This window comes from Mauremys reevesii, linkage group 5 (genome assembly GCF_016161935.1).
Source record: "Mauremys reevesii isolate NIE-2019 linkage group 5, ASM1616193v1, whole genome shotgun sequence".
In the NCBI taxonomy this organism is placed as follows: domain Eukaryota; kingdom Metazoa; phylum Chordata; order Testudines; family Geoemydidae; genus Mauremys; species Mauremys reevesii.
In genome coordinates this window covers 10,449,626-10,466,784 of record NC_052627.1, presented here as the reverse complement: position 1 = coordinate 10,466,784, position 17,159 = coordinate 10,449,626, and the positions used below count along the sequence as shown (strand labels likewise).

Genomic DNA, 17,159 nt, shown 5'->3' with positions numbered 1-17,159 from the left:
TGAACTGCCATAATGTGCCTGTTAATAGCCTACTAGACTACCATGCTGTTGAGCCTTTGTTCACACTTTATTATCACTTACAAATGCAATAATAATTTAACAAAGTGTTTTCTTCTTAGTTTAGCATCTATGTGATAATGCTCTAATGGTGAAATCCTCGACAAAGCTGCCATTGACTTAATTGGGGCCAGGATTTTACCCTACAGGTGCACATCTCTGGGATTTAGCAGGGGTATTAGTGTCAGTGGAATGTTGCAAGATACTTTTGTTATAACCACACTACTTTTACTATATCTTGTCTTTTGAATGTAACTACTACATATACTGATTGTCTTCTTGCTATATGTCTATGTTAGTTGGTATTAAATAAAAATGTAAGTAATGTTTCACTCATAAATGAAGCAGCAGAAGAAAAGCAGATTACATTTAAAGACACCAGACTCCAATCATTGCGTTTTATGGAATTTTACTTTGCTAAAGCATACTGAAGGACCATAAAGACATTCATTCTCATCAGGTAAAAAGTGTGTTAGGAGGAGGAGGATGGGGGCAACATGGGATGGGAAGAGAAAAGTATATACAAAACAGTAACCTCCTAACACCCCACCCCCAGATCTTCTGCTACCACTCCATCCTTAGCTCACCAAAGTATTATGAAAATTCTAAAGCTCTTGACCAGTAAATAACTGTGAATCTAGAGATATTATTTTAGCCAAACTGTTTTTCTTTGGTTAATATAAGATCTTCAAATGCTGGAGCAGTTTTACATTTAACATATACATTAAGATTCTTTGACAAGTATTGGCTCATTGTATTGCATCAGTAATGAATTAATTAACTTTATACCAAGATTTGTAAATGCTCTTCACATGACTCGTTTTACAATCTTTCACAATTTTAGAATCATTTCCGTTTCAGAGCTAGTATCACTACAGCACTGGGTTATTCTTGAGAAGTAATACAAGTAAAGAGGACACAGCATTTTTAGCAGAACAGTTATATTACAGAGTTTATCATTAAGCAAATGTATATGAGTTGAGTTTTATTATTACTGGTCATTAGTTAGAGTCTGAAAATTTGTTTTCTTTACCTCACTCATTAACCATTGTTTCTGCCTGAGTCCAATATCTAAGTGTTGCGTTTCATCCAAAATTTCTTCTAGAGTTAATGGATGTGTATCACCACGCTGGTGCCGCGTCTGATAAAATAAATACGATCTATTAGAGCTCTGCAGGTACTTAATGAAAGTATGAACTCTACAGCAATTTATTAAGACTGGTAACATGTTATGGCAATCCCCACCCCCCAGAATTAGCTGTTTTAATTTAAAAGAAAAAAGTCACGATGCACAGTATTTTAATAAATATTAATTCAAGGACTGAAATCTTCAACATTTTGCTCTGGAAACCTAGTAAGAAAATGAATCTATAACGTCTGTTATGATGAAAGGCAGCACTTAAAATGAAAGCTGATGACAGGAAATAAGTCAAATTATAAATTTAAGGATAGTTGACGTTCCTAAACATATGGAAGAAATTAGCCCTGAAAGAGATTTTGATAAATGGTTCCTGAATCGTTGATCAGTTCTCATCTCTGGTTTACGTCAGCAGACTCTCAACCATCTTCTTACTTTTAAACTGAGCAAACTTGAGCTGGAGTTACTGGGATACAAACATTGGGGAATCTTACAATGACCATTTTTATATCAATGACGTTTTTGGCATTAAACAAGTAGCTCTGCATGTCTGATAAAAGTTCTTAATATTACTGCTACAATGAAAGGTCAACTTATATAAATGTTTCTGAGATGACAAGTGGATAAATATGTATAAACATTTCAGAAAAATTATACTTGAAATAAACTGACTATACCTTCATATAATTCACTATCTTAGCAAGGACTCCAAACTTATAGCCAGAGCCTCCTGAAAGGGCTTTCAAGTTAAATGACCCATTGCTGTGGTCTGCAAAAGAAGCAAAAGAACATGTTCTCAGAAACAGATTTTTAGTTTTGCACTCAACACAGCTTCAATTATACATCTCTTTTTGGTACTACAACCATAAATAAAAAGTACACATAGTTCAGAAGTCAAGACCTGGGCACTTTCAGTTGGCTCTTTGTGAATGAAAATATGGTCTCTATGTAATTCTGTAAGTGCAGAAATGTAAAGATTTATGCTTTAAAGAGGAGGTAAGCAAAAATCAATACCAAAGGAGTAAATTTTAATTCCTAGGCTTAATATCTCATGTTTGACTTTTTGTTGACACCAACTTTTAAACAACTATAATTGTATTCACTGAATGTCATCTACAGGCAAGCTCAAGGTTCCCACCCACCCATATGACTGAATGGTACATATATGCCGTGACATTGTGAGCCAGGAGTAGAAATTTTAATTTAAAATTGCAAGCAATACAATACCAATTAAAATGCCCTTCTCTATTCTGATGTGGCTTCTAATCTGAGCTGCTTCAATCTAAATTAATTGCAGTAGCAAAGTCCACCAACTGTATCGGAATCAAACGCCATTGCTACTGGTTTCTATACATGAAACAATCCCTCAGCATGACTCTTCAGACTGATATTTGTTACCTTCTGGCAAACTAGAGCCAATACACTGTCTATACTTTTCACATTTCCATTAACTTGGGGCACTGTGAAGCAAACTTCTGAACAATCTGAAAAAATGTTCCACCTTAGTTCATGAAGAATGAAACATATGAGCAATTTCCTGTTTATATGTAGCAGCTGCTAAGTGGCTGTTATGAAAAAAATTAATCACAGAGATAATATGATTAATGACTCAGCTACTGGAGTGGAGAGTATGCTTATAAAATTTGTGGATGATACTGAGCTGAGAGAGGTTGCTAGCACTTTGGAGGCCAGGTTTAGAATTCAAAACTACTCTGACAAATTGGAGAACTGGTCTGAATTCAACAAGATGAATCTCAATAACAACCAGTGCAAAGTACTTCACGTAGGAAGGAAAAAATCAAATGCACACCGAAAAATTGAGGAATAACTAGCTAGATGGTAGTAAGGCTGAAAAGGATCTGGAGGACATAGGGGAACACAATTTGAATATGAGTCAACAATGTGATCCAGTTGCAAAATCATTCTTGAGTGCTCTAACAGGATTGTCACAGATCAGACATGGGAGGTAATTGTCCCACTCTACTTGGCACGGGTGAGGCCTCAACTGGAGTAATGCATCCAATTCTGGGCACCACACTTTAGAAAAGGATAAACTGGAGAAAATATAGAGGAGAGCAACAAAAATGATAAAGGTTTAGAAAATCTGACCTATGTGGAAAGGTTAAAAAAACTGGGCATGTTTAGTCTTGAGAAAAGATGACCAATGGCGAACCTGATAACAGTCTTCAAATATGACAAGGGCAGCTATAAAGAGGAAGGTGATCAATTGTTCTCTGTGTCCACTGAAGGTAGGAGAAACAGTAATGGACTTAATTTGCAGCAAAGGAGATTTAGGTTAGATATTAGGAAAAACTTTCTAACTACAGGGGTAATTAAGCTCTGGAATAGGCTTCCAAGGGAGATTGTGGAATCCCCTGGCAGTGGAGATTTTTAAAAACAAGTTGGACAAACACCTGTCAGGGATGGTCTAAGTCAGTGGTTCTCAACCTTTTTGGGGTTGGGACCTGTCTGTAAATGTTTATGGCCTGTCGCGAACCAGTAAATAGTCTGGGGGTGGAGGCTCTGGGGTGCTTTTGGTCAGTCAGCTCCTGCCCCCTGGGGAGGTTGGGTCCTGCAGTTCCTGTACTGTGGGGCTGGCTGGGCTCAGCTCTCTGCTCCGGGCATTGCAACCTCAGCCCCCCGTTATCAAGTCCAGCCTCCCAACTGGACCAAATTTGTGTGAGTGGAGTTGTGACTTGCTCATGGGGTTGCAGTGCTACTCACTCAAATTTGGCCTACCCAGATTCCCATCATCATGACAGCTGGGCCCATCCTGAGTGGCGCTGGGACCCTAGAGGTTGCAATGCCTGGAGCAGTGAGGCGAGCCCCGCTGGGAGGAGCTGCCACGCGACCCTTTGAAACATTCTGGCAATCCAGTTTTGGATCCTGACCCATGGTTTGAGAAACCCATGTCTAGGTTTATTTGGTCCTGCCATAGTGTAGGGGGCTGGACTTAATAACGTCAGAATAAACACAGAATAAAAGGACGGTCTCTGACCTAAGGACCTTACAATCTAAGTATAGAACAGTTCTTGCAAAACTTTCCTCTTAGCCATATCGGCCACATTATCTGTCACAAAATTAGTCACATAGTACTTGCAATCAAAAGGTCTGAGAAGGAATATATCTCTAGCTATTGCTGTCAAATAGTCACATGAATGTGGCTGACCCAAGGTACCAGTGTTTCAGGTAAACATCTCTCTCAGCAGTTACTGTAGCATGCACAATAGTTTGTGAACATTACATCAAACATGTACATTAATATATATATATGCACTAGTTTCTGAAAATATTCAATCTTCTTGTCTTATGCAAATAAATGTCTCATTTAATATATGAGCAAATGTCAGTCAGAAAAACAGAAATTAAAAATATCTATAGCAGAAGGTTCCAAACTGAACAATTTTCACAGCGAGTTGGATGGTCACATGACACTGGCTCTTCGTTTCCAGCTACTAAATTTAACCAAAAGACAGTTAAAATACATTAAATACTTTCTTATTACTTTTGTAAACAGTTGCTGTAGTTACCAGAGAAGTAGCAAAATGTGATGGTGAAAAAGAAAAAGGGCTGTCCTCACAATTTTGAATGGGTCTCTCTATTGTAAATTGTGTGCCACATTATAAAATATAATCTGAGAACTCTAATCTACAGAGAATTTCACCCAGTGATTCCTGAATATTAACATATTGAACTATGGTACATCTTTTAGAAAGCCATCTAATCTTGGTATAAAGACTCCAAGTTAACACAACACCATTTTAATATTTTAAATAACTAATAACCATTTCTAACCACTTCACATCGCTGGAGTTAAACGTTGCACATTTTGCATGGAAGGACAAGTCATCTGTGGTGTGGATGAGAATGTAGAGAAGGCAAACTTGTAGGTTGCACCAGGTATATGAGAATTTAACAACAATTTCCAGTCTTTCTTATGGTTGGTTGCTGGTATATGCACTGAAGCAGTCTTATGTGATTTTTAACACAATCTTTGACAAAATATAAATTAATAAACTGATATGATTCTCTAAACACAGGGCACTTCAGAAAGGGAGAGTCACCTCAGCTCTATCTGTAACCTACTGCTTTATAACAGTCCTTAATTCACTCCAGCAAAGCCCTTCCCAAACTCAAAATTAAGACTTTTTAGTGCTCCAAACAGGGTTAGACAACACACTGTTAAAAATGCTGTTGCCCTGTCTCCACCAATGCTTTGACTGATGATTGCACAAATGAAGCACAGGAATGGCAGTTAGGAAAATTACTAGCACAGACAAGGCCTACGTGTCTTTAATGCCATTTCTGAAGGTTTGGTTTCCAACTGGGAATTCTATTGTTGGTGGATACTTTTTTATAAGCCATAGCACACTAACACTCTGCAAAACACATTTGCCCGTAAGCACTATAAAAGCAGAAAATGGAAATTTATTTTCTTACTAAAGTCAGTCTGAACCCAGTTCTCAGCATCCAGACACTGAAAATCAATGTTTCCAGTTGGGTATCCAAAAGTTAAGGCATTCAAAATCAACAGTTATTTTGAAAGTCTTAGTCAGATTTTTTTTTTTTACCCCCTACTTAAGGTACGACAACAGAGTACAACTAGCAACGACATATTCTGTGGATCTAGTCTAATACACTATTGTATTCTAGGAAATTTATTTGAGACTTCTGCTAAGGACCAATCATTCACAGTAAATTGGGAGTAGACTCAGAAAGTGGGTTATCACATAAGTGGTAGACTCAGAGAAAATGTGTTATATTCACCGTGTTTAAATTTAGCATGCCCTTGCTTCTTTAAAGGGAACTGTAGATTAACTTTCAAAACTCAGTCTGCTAATACGCCCACACTATCCAGCTTGGCATTTCGGAAGAGGCAGGAAGCATTTGGCGCACTGCCAGTTACGTACTAATTTTATTTGCAAGTTACTTTCTAAAAAGATTGTGAAATAAACATTCGAAATTGTCACATTTAAATACAAAAAAGTAAATACTTTTTTTTGTTTTTCATATATACTTTCCCTGACCCATTTGCTAATTCTTGTAGAGACTTGCATTGAAATCAGGAGCTTTGCTAAGGTTTAGCAAAAGCATAACACCATAAAAATGAACGCCATGTCAAAAATCCAGAATCAGATTGTCATGTCATAACTTCAAGATTATGACTTCCCTGAAGAGTAAGCAGAAGGACATGGACCAACGGAGGAAGCTGAAGTAACAGGAAATGTAACACACACGATTAATCGAATAACTGGTTTATATATTATTATTTATATCATAGACCTTACACAGTATAAATCCAGGGATAACACAATAGACCCTCTCCAGAAACTTCAGTTGAGAAGTTGGAAAACAAAGAAACAAAAGCAAGCCGCTTTTATTTTGTATCAATCAATTTTTTAAAAAAATTCTCTCTATGAAGGAAATTTACCAAAGAAAAAAATCTTAATGGTTACAGACCTAAGAGATCAGTAAAACAAAAATTAGGGAGCACCTCTACCTCCACAACTGATAACTTATGGTTAAGAAAACACATTATGTAACGGTTCTGTCCAAGAATTAAATCAAAGGCAGTAATATTGTTTCCTATTAACCTGTTTAATCTACCAGACTGTGGCACATTTACAGTTTATCGTAAGTAAATATAATACTGAATAGAAACAGAAATCTGCAGGTATTAACATTTCAAATGTCATGCTCTGATTCACTGTCTTCCACCTCAAAGCTAAAGCATGTTAACAACCACTGTATCACTAATATACCTCATCGTTAAAAAGCTCACATGGTAAAAGAATAAGATACGGGGTGGGGAGAGCAGGTTTATCATCCTATACAATACCATTTAAATTTATGAATGATTTACTCCTGGGGTAGTGAGTTTGATGCAAATGAGCATAAAGGAAGTTGTCAGCAGCATTATGCTCTGGCCAATAGTAGCAAAGCTCCATTTTAGCTGTGCCATAGGCTGCACTAAAAAACCCCCAAAAAACAGAGCAGACCAGCGCTCTTTCAGCATCCTTTCAGACAAGAGGTAGGTCTGTACCATTTTTTAAAATTGTCTTATGTTTATATTGATTATTGAAAGAAAATATATCTTTAGCTTAGAAAAGAACTCCATATAAAGCCTTTCTCCTATAAAAGCCAGCACAAATTTTCTTTGTGTTAAGCAGGATTTTATTCTCCTACAATCCTTAATCTGCTACTATCAGACATGCACTTTTACCATCTGTGCATTAATGGAAAATTGATGACCCCTCCATCTTACAAGAAACCCAATACACCCGAGCCAATGCGCAGTAAACAAAATGTATTTGATGTTTACTAGCCAGTAGCTCATTTCTTGCAGCTTCATGTTCCATTTATTTGATTCTGACTGTTTTTAAATAGATGCTAAAAATCATCTTTTTATTTAAAAAAAAAAAAAGCTAATTCTGTAACAAAAAACAAAATGTTAGAGGGTGTATTTTTCAAATACAAACAATAAAGCATCACTAAATTGCTTAAGAATGAGACTGTATACTGCCTAGCTAGGCTACAAATGTGTTCTAAAGAATTGGTTTGCTAGACTAGCATGAAAATCAACCTTATCACTTAATGTATTACTGGGGTAAATATCAGAGTGTTAATCCATCTGCACAATGCAGATAGACAGGTTAGAATCCATGAGAGATTTCTAGATACCATTACACGAAGATGTTTGTCCAGTTGTTTCTTATTTGAGACTTCCTCAGCACTGCATTAAAATGAGTCATTTTGCGACTGCTCCTCTGAATACAATTTCAAGTAAGCTAACATTATCATAGCATCCAAAGAATGATTTTTAAATTAAAACCTATTATAGAAATTATAGAACTAAATTAAATATTTAACTGCTACTAGATTTCGTTCATGCACAATACCTGCAACGCATACTAATCAAATTGGCTCACCGTAAATTTTAAATATTCCTACTGCAATTAGAATTAAAATGCAACTGTGTCGAACCCAAGTTTCTATGACAGTTTTCAAAGATGTGTCCTTTCTTACCTTATCAGTGCTGCAGTTAATTTTGATGGATTAGCAATGAAGTCTTTAGTCTTGTATTTTATGATTACTACAGTGTTGGTAGATGACTAAACAGCTGTCTTGGCTTTAATCACATCTGGGGGATTATAGTCACTAGGGGAGAGCCAACACCTCTAGAACATTATCAAAATCGGCCTACAGCTGAGTAACCGGACCCCTGCCACAAATATGTTTATAAAGTAGAATTATCTGAAATTCTCTCTTCAATGGAGATAGTTAATTTTCCTAGCCACTATTTAAGACAGGGATGGGCCAACATCTGGCACTTCAGATGTTTTAATCCAGCCCTCAAGCTCCTGCCAGGGAGTGGGGTCGGGGGCTTGCTCTGCACGGCTCCTGGAAGCAGCGGCATGTCCCTCCTCTGGCTCCTATGCATATGGGCAGCCAGGGGGCGCCACACGCTGCCACCGCCCCAAGCACTGCCCCCATTGGCCAGCAAACAGGGCCAATGGGAGCTGCAGGGGCAGCACCTGCAGGTGGGGCAGCGTGCAGAGCCTCCTGTCCATGCCTCTGCATAGGAACCAGAGGGGGGACATGCCGCTGCTTCCGGGAGCTGCTTGAGGTAAGTGGGACCCTCTCCCTCACTTCAACCCCTTTGCCCCAGCCCTGATCCCACTCCCGCCCTCCAAACCCCTCAGTCCCACCCTCCTGCACCCCAGAGCCCTCACCCCCTCCACCCATACCCCTGCCCCAGCCCAGAGCCCCTTCCTGCATCCTGAACTCATTTCTGGTCCCACCCCAGAACCCGCACCCCCAGTTGGAGTCCTCACCCCCTCCCACAACCCAACCCCCCAATTTCGTGAGCATTCATGGCCCACCATACAATTTCCATACCCAGATGTGGCCCTCAAGCCAAAAAGTTTGCCCACCCTGATTTAAGAAGTGCTAAGCACTAGCTTCAAAACAGTTGGTATATCATATCACTAGCTATCAGATATCAAAGGAGTTAAAAATATTGTCTTACAACTCATGTTACTAGAGTTTAAAAATTAATGATAGCTAAGACACTACCCAAATCGTGGGATGATCTTCAAATAATAGCGGCTGAGCTGTGGACAAGACATGGAAAATTGTGAAAAAGTAATAATGGACCTTTATTAATTGCAGTAATTTGGAAAAGCCACAGCAGACCTATTTGTTTAAGAAAAATTTGCTGGAACAATATAAACACTCAACTATTATGATATGCCTGTGATTTTACTTCATTTTATTTTATTTATTTATTGATAACCAGACAATTTGGTGCAACTACAGGGCTGTCACCAGGACGGGGCAAGCGGGGCAGCTGCCCAGGGCACAAAGCTTGGGAGGGGTGCCCTGGAAAAATGGGACAGAAAAAATAAGGAAGGAAAGAGTAGAGGGTAGAGCCCTGCAGCAAGCATGGTATTGCCACCCTTACTTCTGCACTGCTGCTGGTGGCGGTGCTGCCTTCAGAGCTGGGACCCAGCCAGCAGCCGCTACTCTCTGACCACCCAGCTCTGAAGGCAGCGCCACTGCCAGCAGCAGCACAGAAGTAAGGGTGTCAATACCATACCTGCTGCCAGCTCTACCCCCTACATACTGGCTGTTTCCTGTTTTATATTAATAATGGCCCAATTTTATTATTGGTAAATTCATAGACAAACTGTTTAAAATAGGTAGCAATATGAAATTTGGGCTTTATCATTTTTCCTTTCAATTATCCATATATTTTGGTTTCCAATTTTGTAAACAAAACATCAATGTTTTCTGGTCGTGTAGCATTTTGATTAAGTAAAGTTAAATAAAAGGTAACCAGGTGGACTTCTTAATAGGCTACGTCTTTATTCGTTGTCTTATCTACAAAACAAAAATCACTTTATCTTAAGATTTTTGTAAAGAATTTCAACTTTTAAGTGAACAAAGTTGCCTCATGTCCAGTGTAGTTATACGCAGTACAAAACATACATTTTTTACAATCAAACTGAGCATCTTTCCTTAATTAGCTATATAGCTCTGATTTTATTAATGCTACATCATATCCCACCTGCACGAGTATAACATGCAAGAGACTTCTAGCCTCTCTTACCTAACCTTCAATCTTCCTGTACCAAGTTTGTGTAGCAAAATTTACATATTAATTTACATACAAAAGAAAACATTAAGGCTGCACAATCATGCTCTCGAGAGAAAACACCAGAATGAAGGTTGTCTGTGTGATTTTAATTTGGTGCTATTGTGCGTATTAGTTTAAAGAGAATTAAAACCACTTTAATTTTGAATGAGGGTGTTCGCTGAGGGGGTTAATGCAGTTTAACTAATCCATTTCAAATTCACACCTTTAGTTAATTCAGATTAATTTTCCTGGATGTCCCTGTGTAGACAAGCTCTTAACTATGGAGGCACTCCGGGTCCTCTATACTATGCAAAAACTAAAATACTCTACTATGACTGATGTTTAAAACTGTTCATAAGTCAGGAAATTCAGAGTTAAAAGAAATAAATGCTCTTTTTAAAAAGGAAAAATGCACATTCCTCCCTTCTCTAGAAATGATTGATATAATTAACTCATGCATGAGCAGAACCAGTTTTCAACTCACTTTTACAAATATTTGTTGGACTGTAAAGGTAGCATATCATGTTAATAACTGAAATTCCTAAATAGTTTTTTTGGTATTAAAAATATATATTTCAATTCATCTTAAAGATATCCAAAGCAGCTCTTAGCCTGCTCCTCTGCATGTATGACTTAATTCATAGTATTTTAACAAGTACATTTGTCTTTCATATTCTAAGGTGAGGGATGAGAGCAGAGTAAAAACTGTGCTTTAATCTCTCCCTTCCTCTTTTCATCATCTGAGCCCTCTCCCATTCTACCCTCAGAGGTGCTGGAAGAGGTAACCCTTTCTCCCAACCCCCAATTTAAGAAAACACCAAGCTGCACGGGGCTCCCTTTCCCATTTTAGTTCAGTCAGCAGCCAGTCCTTCAATACAATGTTGTTCTAGGCTCAGTTCCAGAAGTTCATGTATCTAAATCCTGCTGCCTCCCTAAAGCAAGGAAAGCAGTTAGACCAATGCCAAGCAGTGGCAGAGCCAGGTTTTGCAACTGGGGGAGAGGGAGGCGATGGGTCATTGGTGACGGGCTGGAGAGTGAGCCTGCCACGCACCCACCTGGTGGGAGCAGCTACAGTCCTGCAGTGCCAGGCCTAGCTCCCACTCCAGGCGTAGCAACCTAACACACGGGGTCACAGTGCCACTCAGCTGCTGCGTGCTGAACGCTATGAGAATTTGGCCCTTAATGTGTTAGGAAGCTTGTGTGTTAACCAAAAGAGCAATACTAGTGCTTACAGAGGAGGTAAGGACATTGTATTATAAACCTGGAGAGCAGCTGAAAGTTCAGCCTTGTTTTTGGAAACTCATTCTCCAAGACAGTTACAATTTCTAAATGTACTGTAATTCCACTTAATGAAATTCAAATAACCCAGACAGCCTAGTTATCCAAAACAACACTCTGTCCCCCACGTAGCCCTATGTCAGTTACATACCAACTGATTAACTAACATTAAGGCTGCGGGAACTGTGATGTAGAAGGATTTCCAAATAGGATGAGGAAAGGAGGGAGGGAAATGAAAGGAGGCAAAGGAGAGGGGAAGGGAGAGAAAAGGGGAAGGAAAGAAGATGGGAGAGGTGCTGCTTGAATGCTTCCCAACACTGACAGCCCTGGGCTCTGCAGACACCAATACAAATACCAAGGGGAATGGCCAGCTCCCTCCCCTAATGCTGACGGTGCTGGGAAGCACTAAAGCATAGGGTTAAAACGGGACAGGGGGTGGGGGGTAATAGGTGCTTATATAAGAAAAAGTCCCAAAAAACGGGACTGTCCCTTTAAAAACAGGGTATCTGGTCACCCTACTAAAGCAGCATTAACAAGGCTCCTTCTCTCTTCCACTCTCCTCTCTGCCTCCCTCCTTTCCTCATCCTACCCAGAAATCCTGCAGCTTAACATAGCACTTCCATTTATCCAAACGCGCAGTTACCGAAAGGAATCAGATGGCCCCCAGACCATTCTGATGAATGGAACTGTACTGTGCTTAAAATCACAAATTCTCTCTCATAGAGCTGGAGAGAAAAACCCTTACAAATGGAAGAACATAGACGAATACCACATTAATCATTCCAGTCATTAGGATGCACACATTAGTAATAGCACATGGATCCCTCGTTTTGCTAGAAACGTCACATGCACAGAGAGGGTTTTCAAACCATTAAAACACTAGAACATTTAAGAGTAACAAATAGCCCGTTTCTAAAATCATCCCATGCAGATGGAAATAATCTCTGTAAGACTGCTTCTTTGCATAGCTTTGGAATAAGTGAGAGATGCTCCTTAACTTTATTGACACATGCTGCGGTGTATTAGTCTTGCAATAAAATATATTTCAAAAAGTCATCACACAGTCAAACTGTGCATTTTGATCCAATACATTTTTGAGTTAAAGCAAAGTAGAAAGACAGATTAATGCAGCTTCACTTCAAAGAGTATGTACATGTCCAAAGCTCTCCAGTTCAAAAAATATTCACTGCTTGCCACAGGAAATTAGCTGTCATTCTGAAAGTAAACTCTTCCAAATAGGGAAAATAATTCGAGTTCCAACTTAGTTGGTAAAAGAAAAAACTGACATTTTAGAAGCTAAAAACATCACCTTTGTTTCTCTGTTTGTTTTAGCCTATAGCTCTGCTGCAGTGAGCACAATAAAAGGACTCTCCAAGCATGGCAACCTTCAACAACGGTCACTGGAACCAGACTACGTCCCTTTTCCAATACCTTGGTTTTCAAGTGCAAAAGATTTACCCTTTCCATGATAACTGGAACACTGCCTGCTTTATTATTCTGGTTATATTTATCTTTACTGTCGTTTCTCTGGTGGTGTTGGCTTTCCTTTACGAGTTGCTTGACTGTTGCTGCTGTGTGAAAAATAAAACCATGAAAGACCTAGAGAATGAATCCAACCCAGTTAGAACCATGATGGGAAGATTTAGGAAGAGAGAAACAGAAGTGGTGTAGTAATGATTGATCACTAGAACTCACAGAAGAACCAACAAACAAAATGAAGCCTCTTGCATCTTGTGAGCAAGTCATGTGCTCTTTGGGCCTTAATCATTATTAGCAACAATTATTTCACTTCTGGATGTGAACTTGAATGGCTAGCAAAATCTTTATATGGCCCACCTGTTAGAATGTTCTGTGGGAAGAAAGATTTTTGTTTTTAAATGAACTTTTGTCATCTATATTTGATTACTAGAGTAAATATTTGTTCATCTGAACAATTCACAGCGTTGCTTAATTGGAGAAATACAGATCAATCTGATTGTCACCCTCACCCCTGCCATCTCATGTCTCCTCCTTGGTCTATAGGTTTCTTCCATATGTTTTCCTGCCACAACCCCATGCAATACACCTTAATGTGAAAGGATACTTCTGTCCATGAGTGCCCGAAATCAGGAGAGGTGGGTTGGATTCCAGAAACAACTTACCTTTCAGCACCTCTCCTGTTGGGGGAAGTTTGCACAAAATTTACTCAAACAATAGTAGTCTTCTTAAAAACAAGTTTATGAAAAGGAAAAAATGTCAGTAAAACAAAATAAATGGTTTTCATTACACATTGCATCTGAATATTTTGCAAAGCCCAGTGAGGTAGGCTTTCTTATTAGATTAAAAAAGAAAAATGTTCATCACCAGAAAGCAAGTATCTCTCTGACCACTTCCACTTCCTGGAAGGACCTGACAGTTCTCCCTGCAGTTCAGAGAAGTCCTACCCTATCCCTCACCCAAACTGCTTATTAATTCCGAGGTGTTAGAGTTTGTTATCACATCAGAGTGAGGTCACCTCAATATTTCCACAAAGGAGTGTTTCATCAAGAGTACTGTCTGGAGGCAAATGAGTATCTTTTCACCCCCCATACAAGAACATATCACCCAAGAGATTCCCTCCCACATCTTCCTGTCTCCAAGTCCATAATTTCACAGATCATTCCACACTGATTCCCTCCCACACTTCTAGCAGTCAAGGGGATTGCCTTTTGAGTTACAGATCCACTGTTCTTGGCTACAGACATTAGAACACACTTTCATGCTGGATGTATCGAGTTTCTATATTAGGGCAAGCCTACATTACAAAATTAAGTTGATTTAAGTTACGTTGACATACAGCCACCACAGTAATTAAACCTCTTTTGCGTGTTCACACTACCTTCCTTGTGTTGGCAGTGTGCATCCTCACCAGGAGCGCTCACACCGATTTAAATATCGGTGTAGGGCATTGTGGGATGGCTTTTGAAAGGCAGGAACAGTCAATGTAAGCAACACAGTATGAACACTGACAATGCATTGACTTAACTGCATCGACCTAAGCACTATTCCTCTTGCATAGATGGAGTTATTAAGTCAGTGTAGTGGGCAAGTTACATTGATGGGAGCTACATTTTAGTGTAGACGCTTACAGAGTTAGGTCAGCGTTAGCTGCCTTATGTCAACCTAACTCTGTAGTACAGACCAGGCCCCAGCTGTCCAGAGTTAGCACAACTTTGACTATTTTAGACTCTCTTATCAATCTTTCCTTGCCATGAAATACATATTATTGACAGATCCAAGGACTATCTTGGGTAAAAGTGATCATGACATGATAGAGTTCATGGTTCTAAGGAATGGTAGGAGGGAGAACAGCAGGAGGCAGACTTTAGCAAACTCAGGGAGCTGGTAAGATCCCATGGGAGGCAAGTCTAAGGGGAAAAACAGTTCAAGAGAGTTGGCAGTATTTCAGAGACATTATTAAGGGCACAAGAACAAACTATCCCACTGCGTAGGAAAGATGGAAAGTATGGCAAGAGACCACCTTGACTTAACCCAGAGATCTTTAATGATCTGAAACTCAAAAAAGAGCCCTAAAAAAGTGGAAACTAGGTCAAATTACAAAGGACGAATATAAACAATATAACACAAGTATGCAGGGACAAAATTAGAAAGATCAAGGCACAAAACGAGATTAAATGAGCTAGAGCCATAAAGGGTAACAAGAAAACATTATACAAACACATTAGAAGCAAGAGGAAGACCAAGCACAGGGTAAGCCCGTAACTCCATGAAGGGGGAGGTGTAGTGAGGTGGAGCAGCCTCCCCCTGAACTAGAGAGCAAGGGACCACTATACTCCTCCGGTGGGCAAACTTAAAACCTCCCCACCCCACATACTGGAAGTCCCAGGATGGGACAGGAAATATAAAAGCAGAGCCCCAGAGCTCAGTTGGGGCTGGAACACGGGAGGAAGCAGACATCTCTTCCAGGGAGCAGAGATCTTTGCAGGATCCCGGACTAGCCCCCAAGTGGAGCCACATCCTGCAGTTGAAGGAGATGGACAAGTATCCCATGGAACTGCCAGGACCACTCTCAGATGAATGCCCTCAGGAGCTGTGGGGACTGCTGGCGGCCGAGGAGACATAAGAACGGCCATACTGGGTTAGACCAAAGGTCGATCTAGCCCAGAAGCTTGTCTTCTGACAGTGGCCAATGCCCCAGAAGGAATGAACAGAACAGGTAATCATCAAGTGATCCATCCCCTGTCGCCCATTCCCAGATTCTGGAAAACAAGAGGCCAGGGACACCATCCCTGCCCATCCTGGCTAATAGCCATTGATGGACCTATCCCCCATGAATATATCTAATTATTTTTTGAACCCTATTATAGTCTTGGCCTTCACAACATCCTCTGGCAAGGAGTTCCACAGGTTGACTGTGCGTTGTGTTAAAAAGTACTTCCTTTTGTTTGTTTTAAACCTACCGCCTATTAATTTCATTCGGTGGCCCCTAGTTCTTGTGTTATGAGGAGGAGTAAATAACACTTCCTTATTTACTTTCTCCACACTAGCCATGATTTTATAGACCTCTATCATATCCCTCCTCAGTCGTCTCCTATTCAAGATGAAAAGTCCCAGTCTTATTAATCTCTCCTCATATGGCAGCCGTTCCATAACCTTAATCATTTTTGTTGCCCTTTTCTGAACCTTTTCCAAGTCCAATATATCTTTTTTTGAGATGAGGCGACTCCACCTGTACGCAGTATTCAGGATGTGGGCATACCATGGATTTATATAGAGGCAATATGATATTTTCTGTCTTATTATCTATCCCTTTCTGAATGATTCCCAACATTCTGTTACTTTTTTGACTGCCGCTGCAGACAAGAGGCAGAGGACAGAGGACCTTTGGACTATGGAGCCCTACACCCAGACTGTGGTAGGACATAAGGGCTTAGAAAGAGGTCCAAGTCTAAGATGACCCCCAGGTTACAGGCCTGAGTGACAGGCAGGATGGTGGTGTTGTCTCCAGTGATTGAGAAAGGAGGTAGTGAGGAGGACTTGGGGAGGGAGGTAATTAAGCGGACAAAAAGAGATCCAAAACAACTGTTCACGCAGAACTAAAATCAGACCAAATTCATTCCTTTTAGGACACACGGTAGCAGTACTGAACACTTCAGATACTGGCTGGGTCTGACACTGACATAAAAGATTAAATATCTTTCCAATGAGTTGCTTTGACCTAAATACCCAAAATACAGCTAAGTAGTTACAGTTCTTACACACACAAAATACATGACTCAAATCCACAGAAGCAAGGAAATGAAAAAGTATGCCCTTCAACAGTACACAACCTTTCCTCCCCCCCACCCACAGGCATACACTTTACTGTTAACAATACCACCCTACACTACAGACCACAACTTAAACTCTTTGCTGTTTTGCACACACACCCCTTTCCCAGATTATATTTATCCAACATTAGTACTTGTGGATGTTTGATATAGTAGTTGGTTATGCTGAGAGAGGGTAGGTTGGGGTAAAGGAGATGATGGAAGGCTGGCATCCCTACTGGGGAAAAGTTAAGGTCCT

General features: G+C 39.9%; 2 protein-coding genes across 3 annotated transcripts in view; one reads left to right on the top strand and one right to left on the bottom strand.

Moving 5' to 3' along the window:
• The window catches only part of GTF2E2 (general transcription factor IIE subunit 2), a 48,571-nt gene that overhangs the window by 22,654 nt on the left and 8,758 nt on the right, over positions 1–17,159 (bottom strand). The window contains exons 3-4 of the mRNA XM_039540812.1: positions 1,873–1,964; positions 1,091–1,198 (exon numbers count right to left, since the gene is read on the bottom strand). Coding sequence (XP_039396746.1) covers positions 1,091–1,198; positions 1,873–1,964 — 200 coding nt within the window. The remainder of the gene's footprint in view (positions 1–1,090; positions 1,199–1,872; positions 1,965–17,159) is intronic.
• Positions 7,137–13,654, top strand: SMIM18 (small integral membrane protein 18). Of its 2 annotated transcripts, none has more exons than XM_039540815.1 (2): positions 7,137–7,230; positions 12,945–13,654. In XM_039540815.1, exon 2 carries the CDS (start codon positions 12,990–12,992, stop codon positions 13,281–13,283), a length of 294 nt encoding a protein of 97 aa, XP_039396749.1. In that variant the 5' UTR covers positions 7,137–7,230; positions 12,945–12,989; the 3' UTR covers positions 13,284–13,654. The 2 variants fall into 2 exon arrangements, with proteins under 2 accessions (XP_039396749.1, XP_039396747.1); XM_039540813.1 differs by having other exon boundaries at positions 7,151–7,226.

Excerpts from the sequence above, each read along its gene's own strand:
- SMIM18 (XM_039540815.1), top strand. The coding sequence starts at position 12,990 with ATGGCAACCTTCAACAACGGTCACTGGAACCAGACTACGTCCCTTTTC.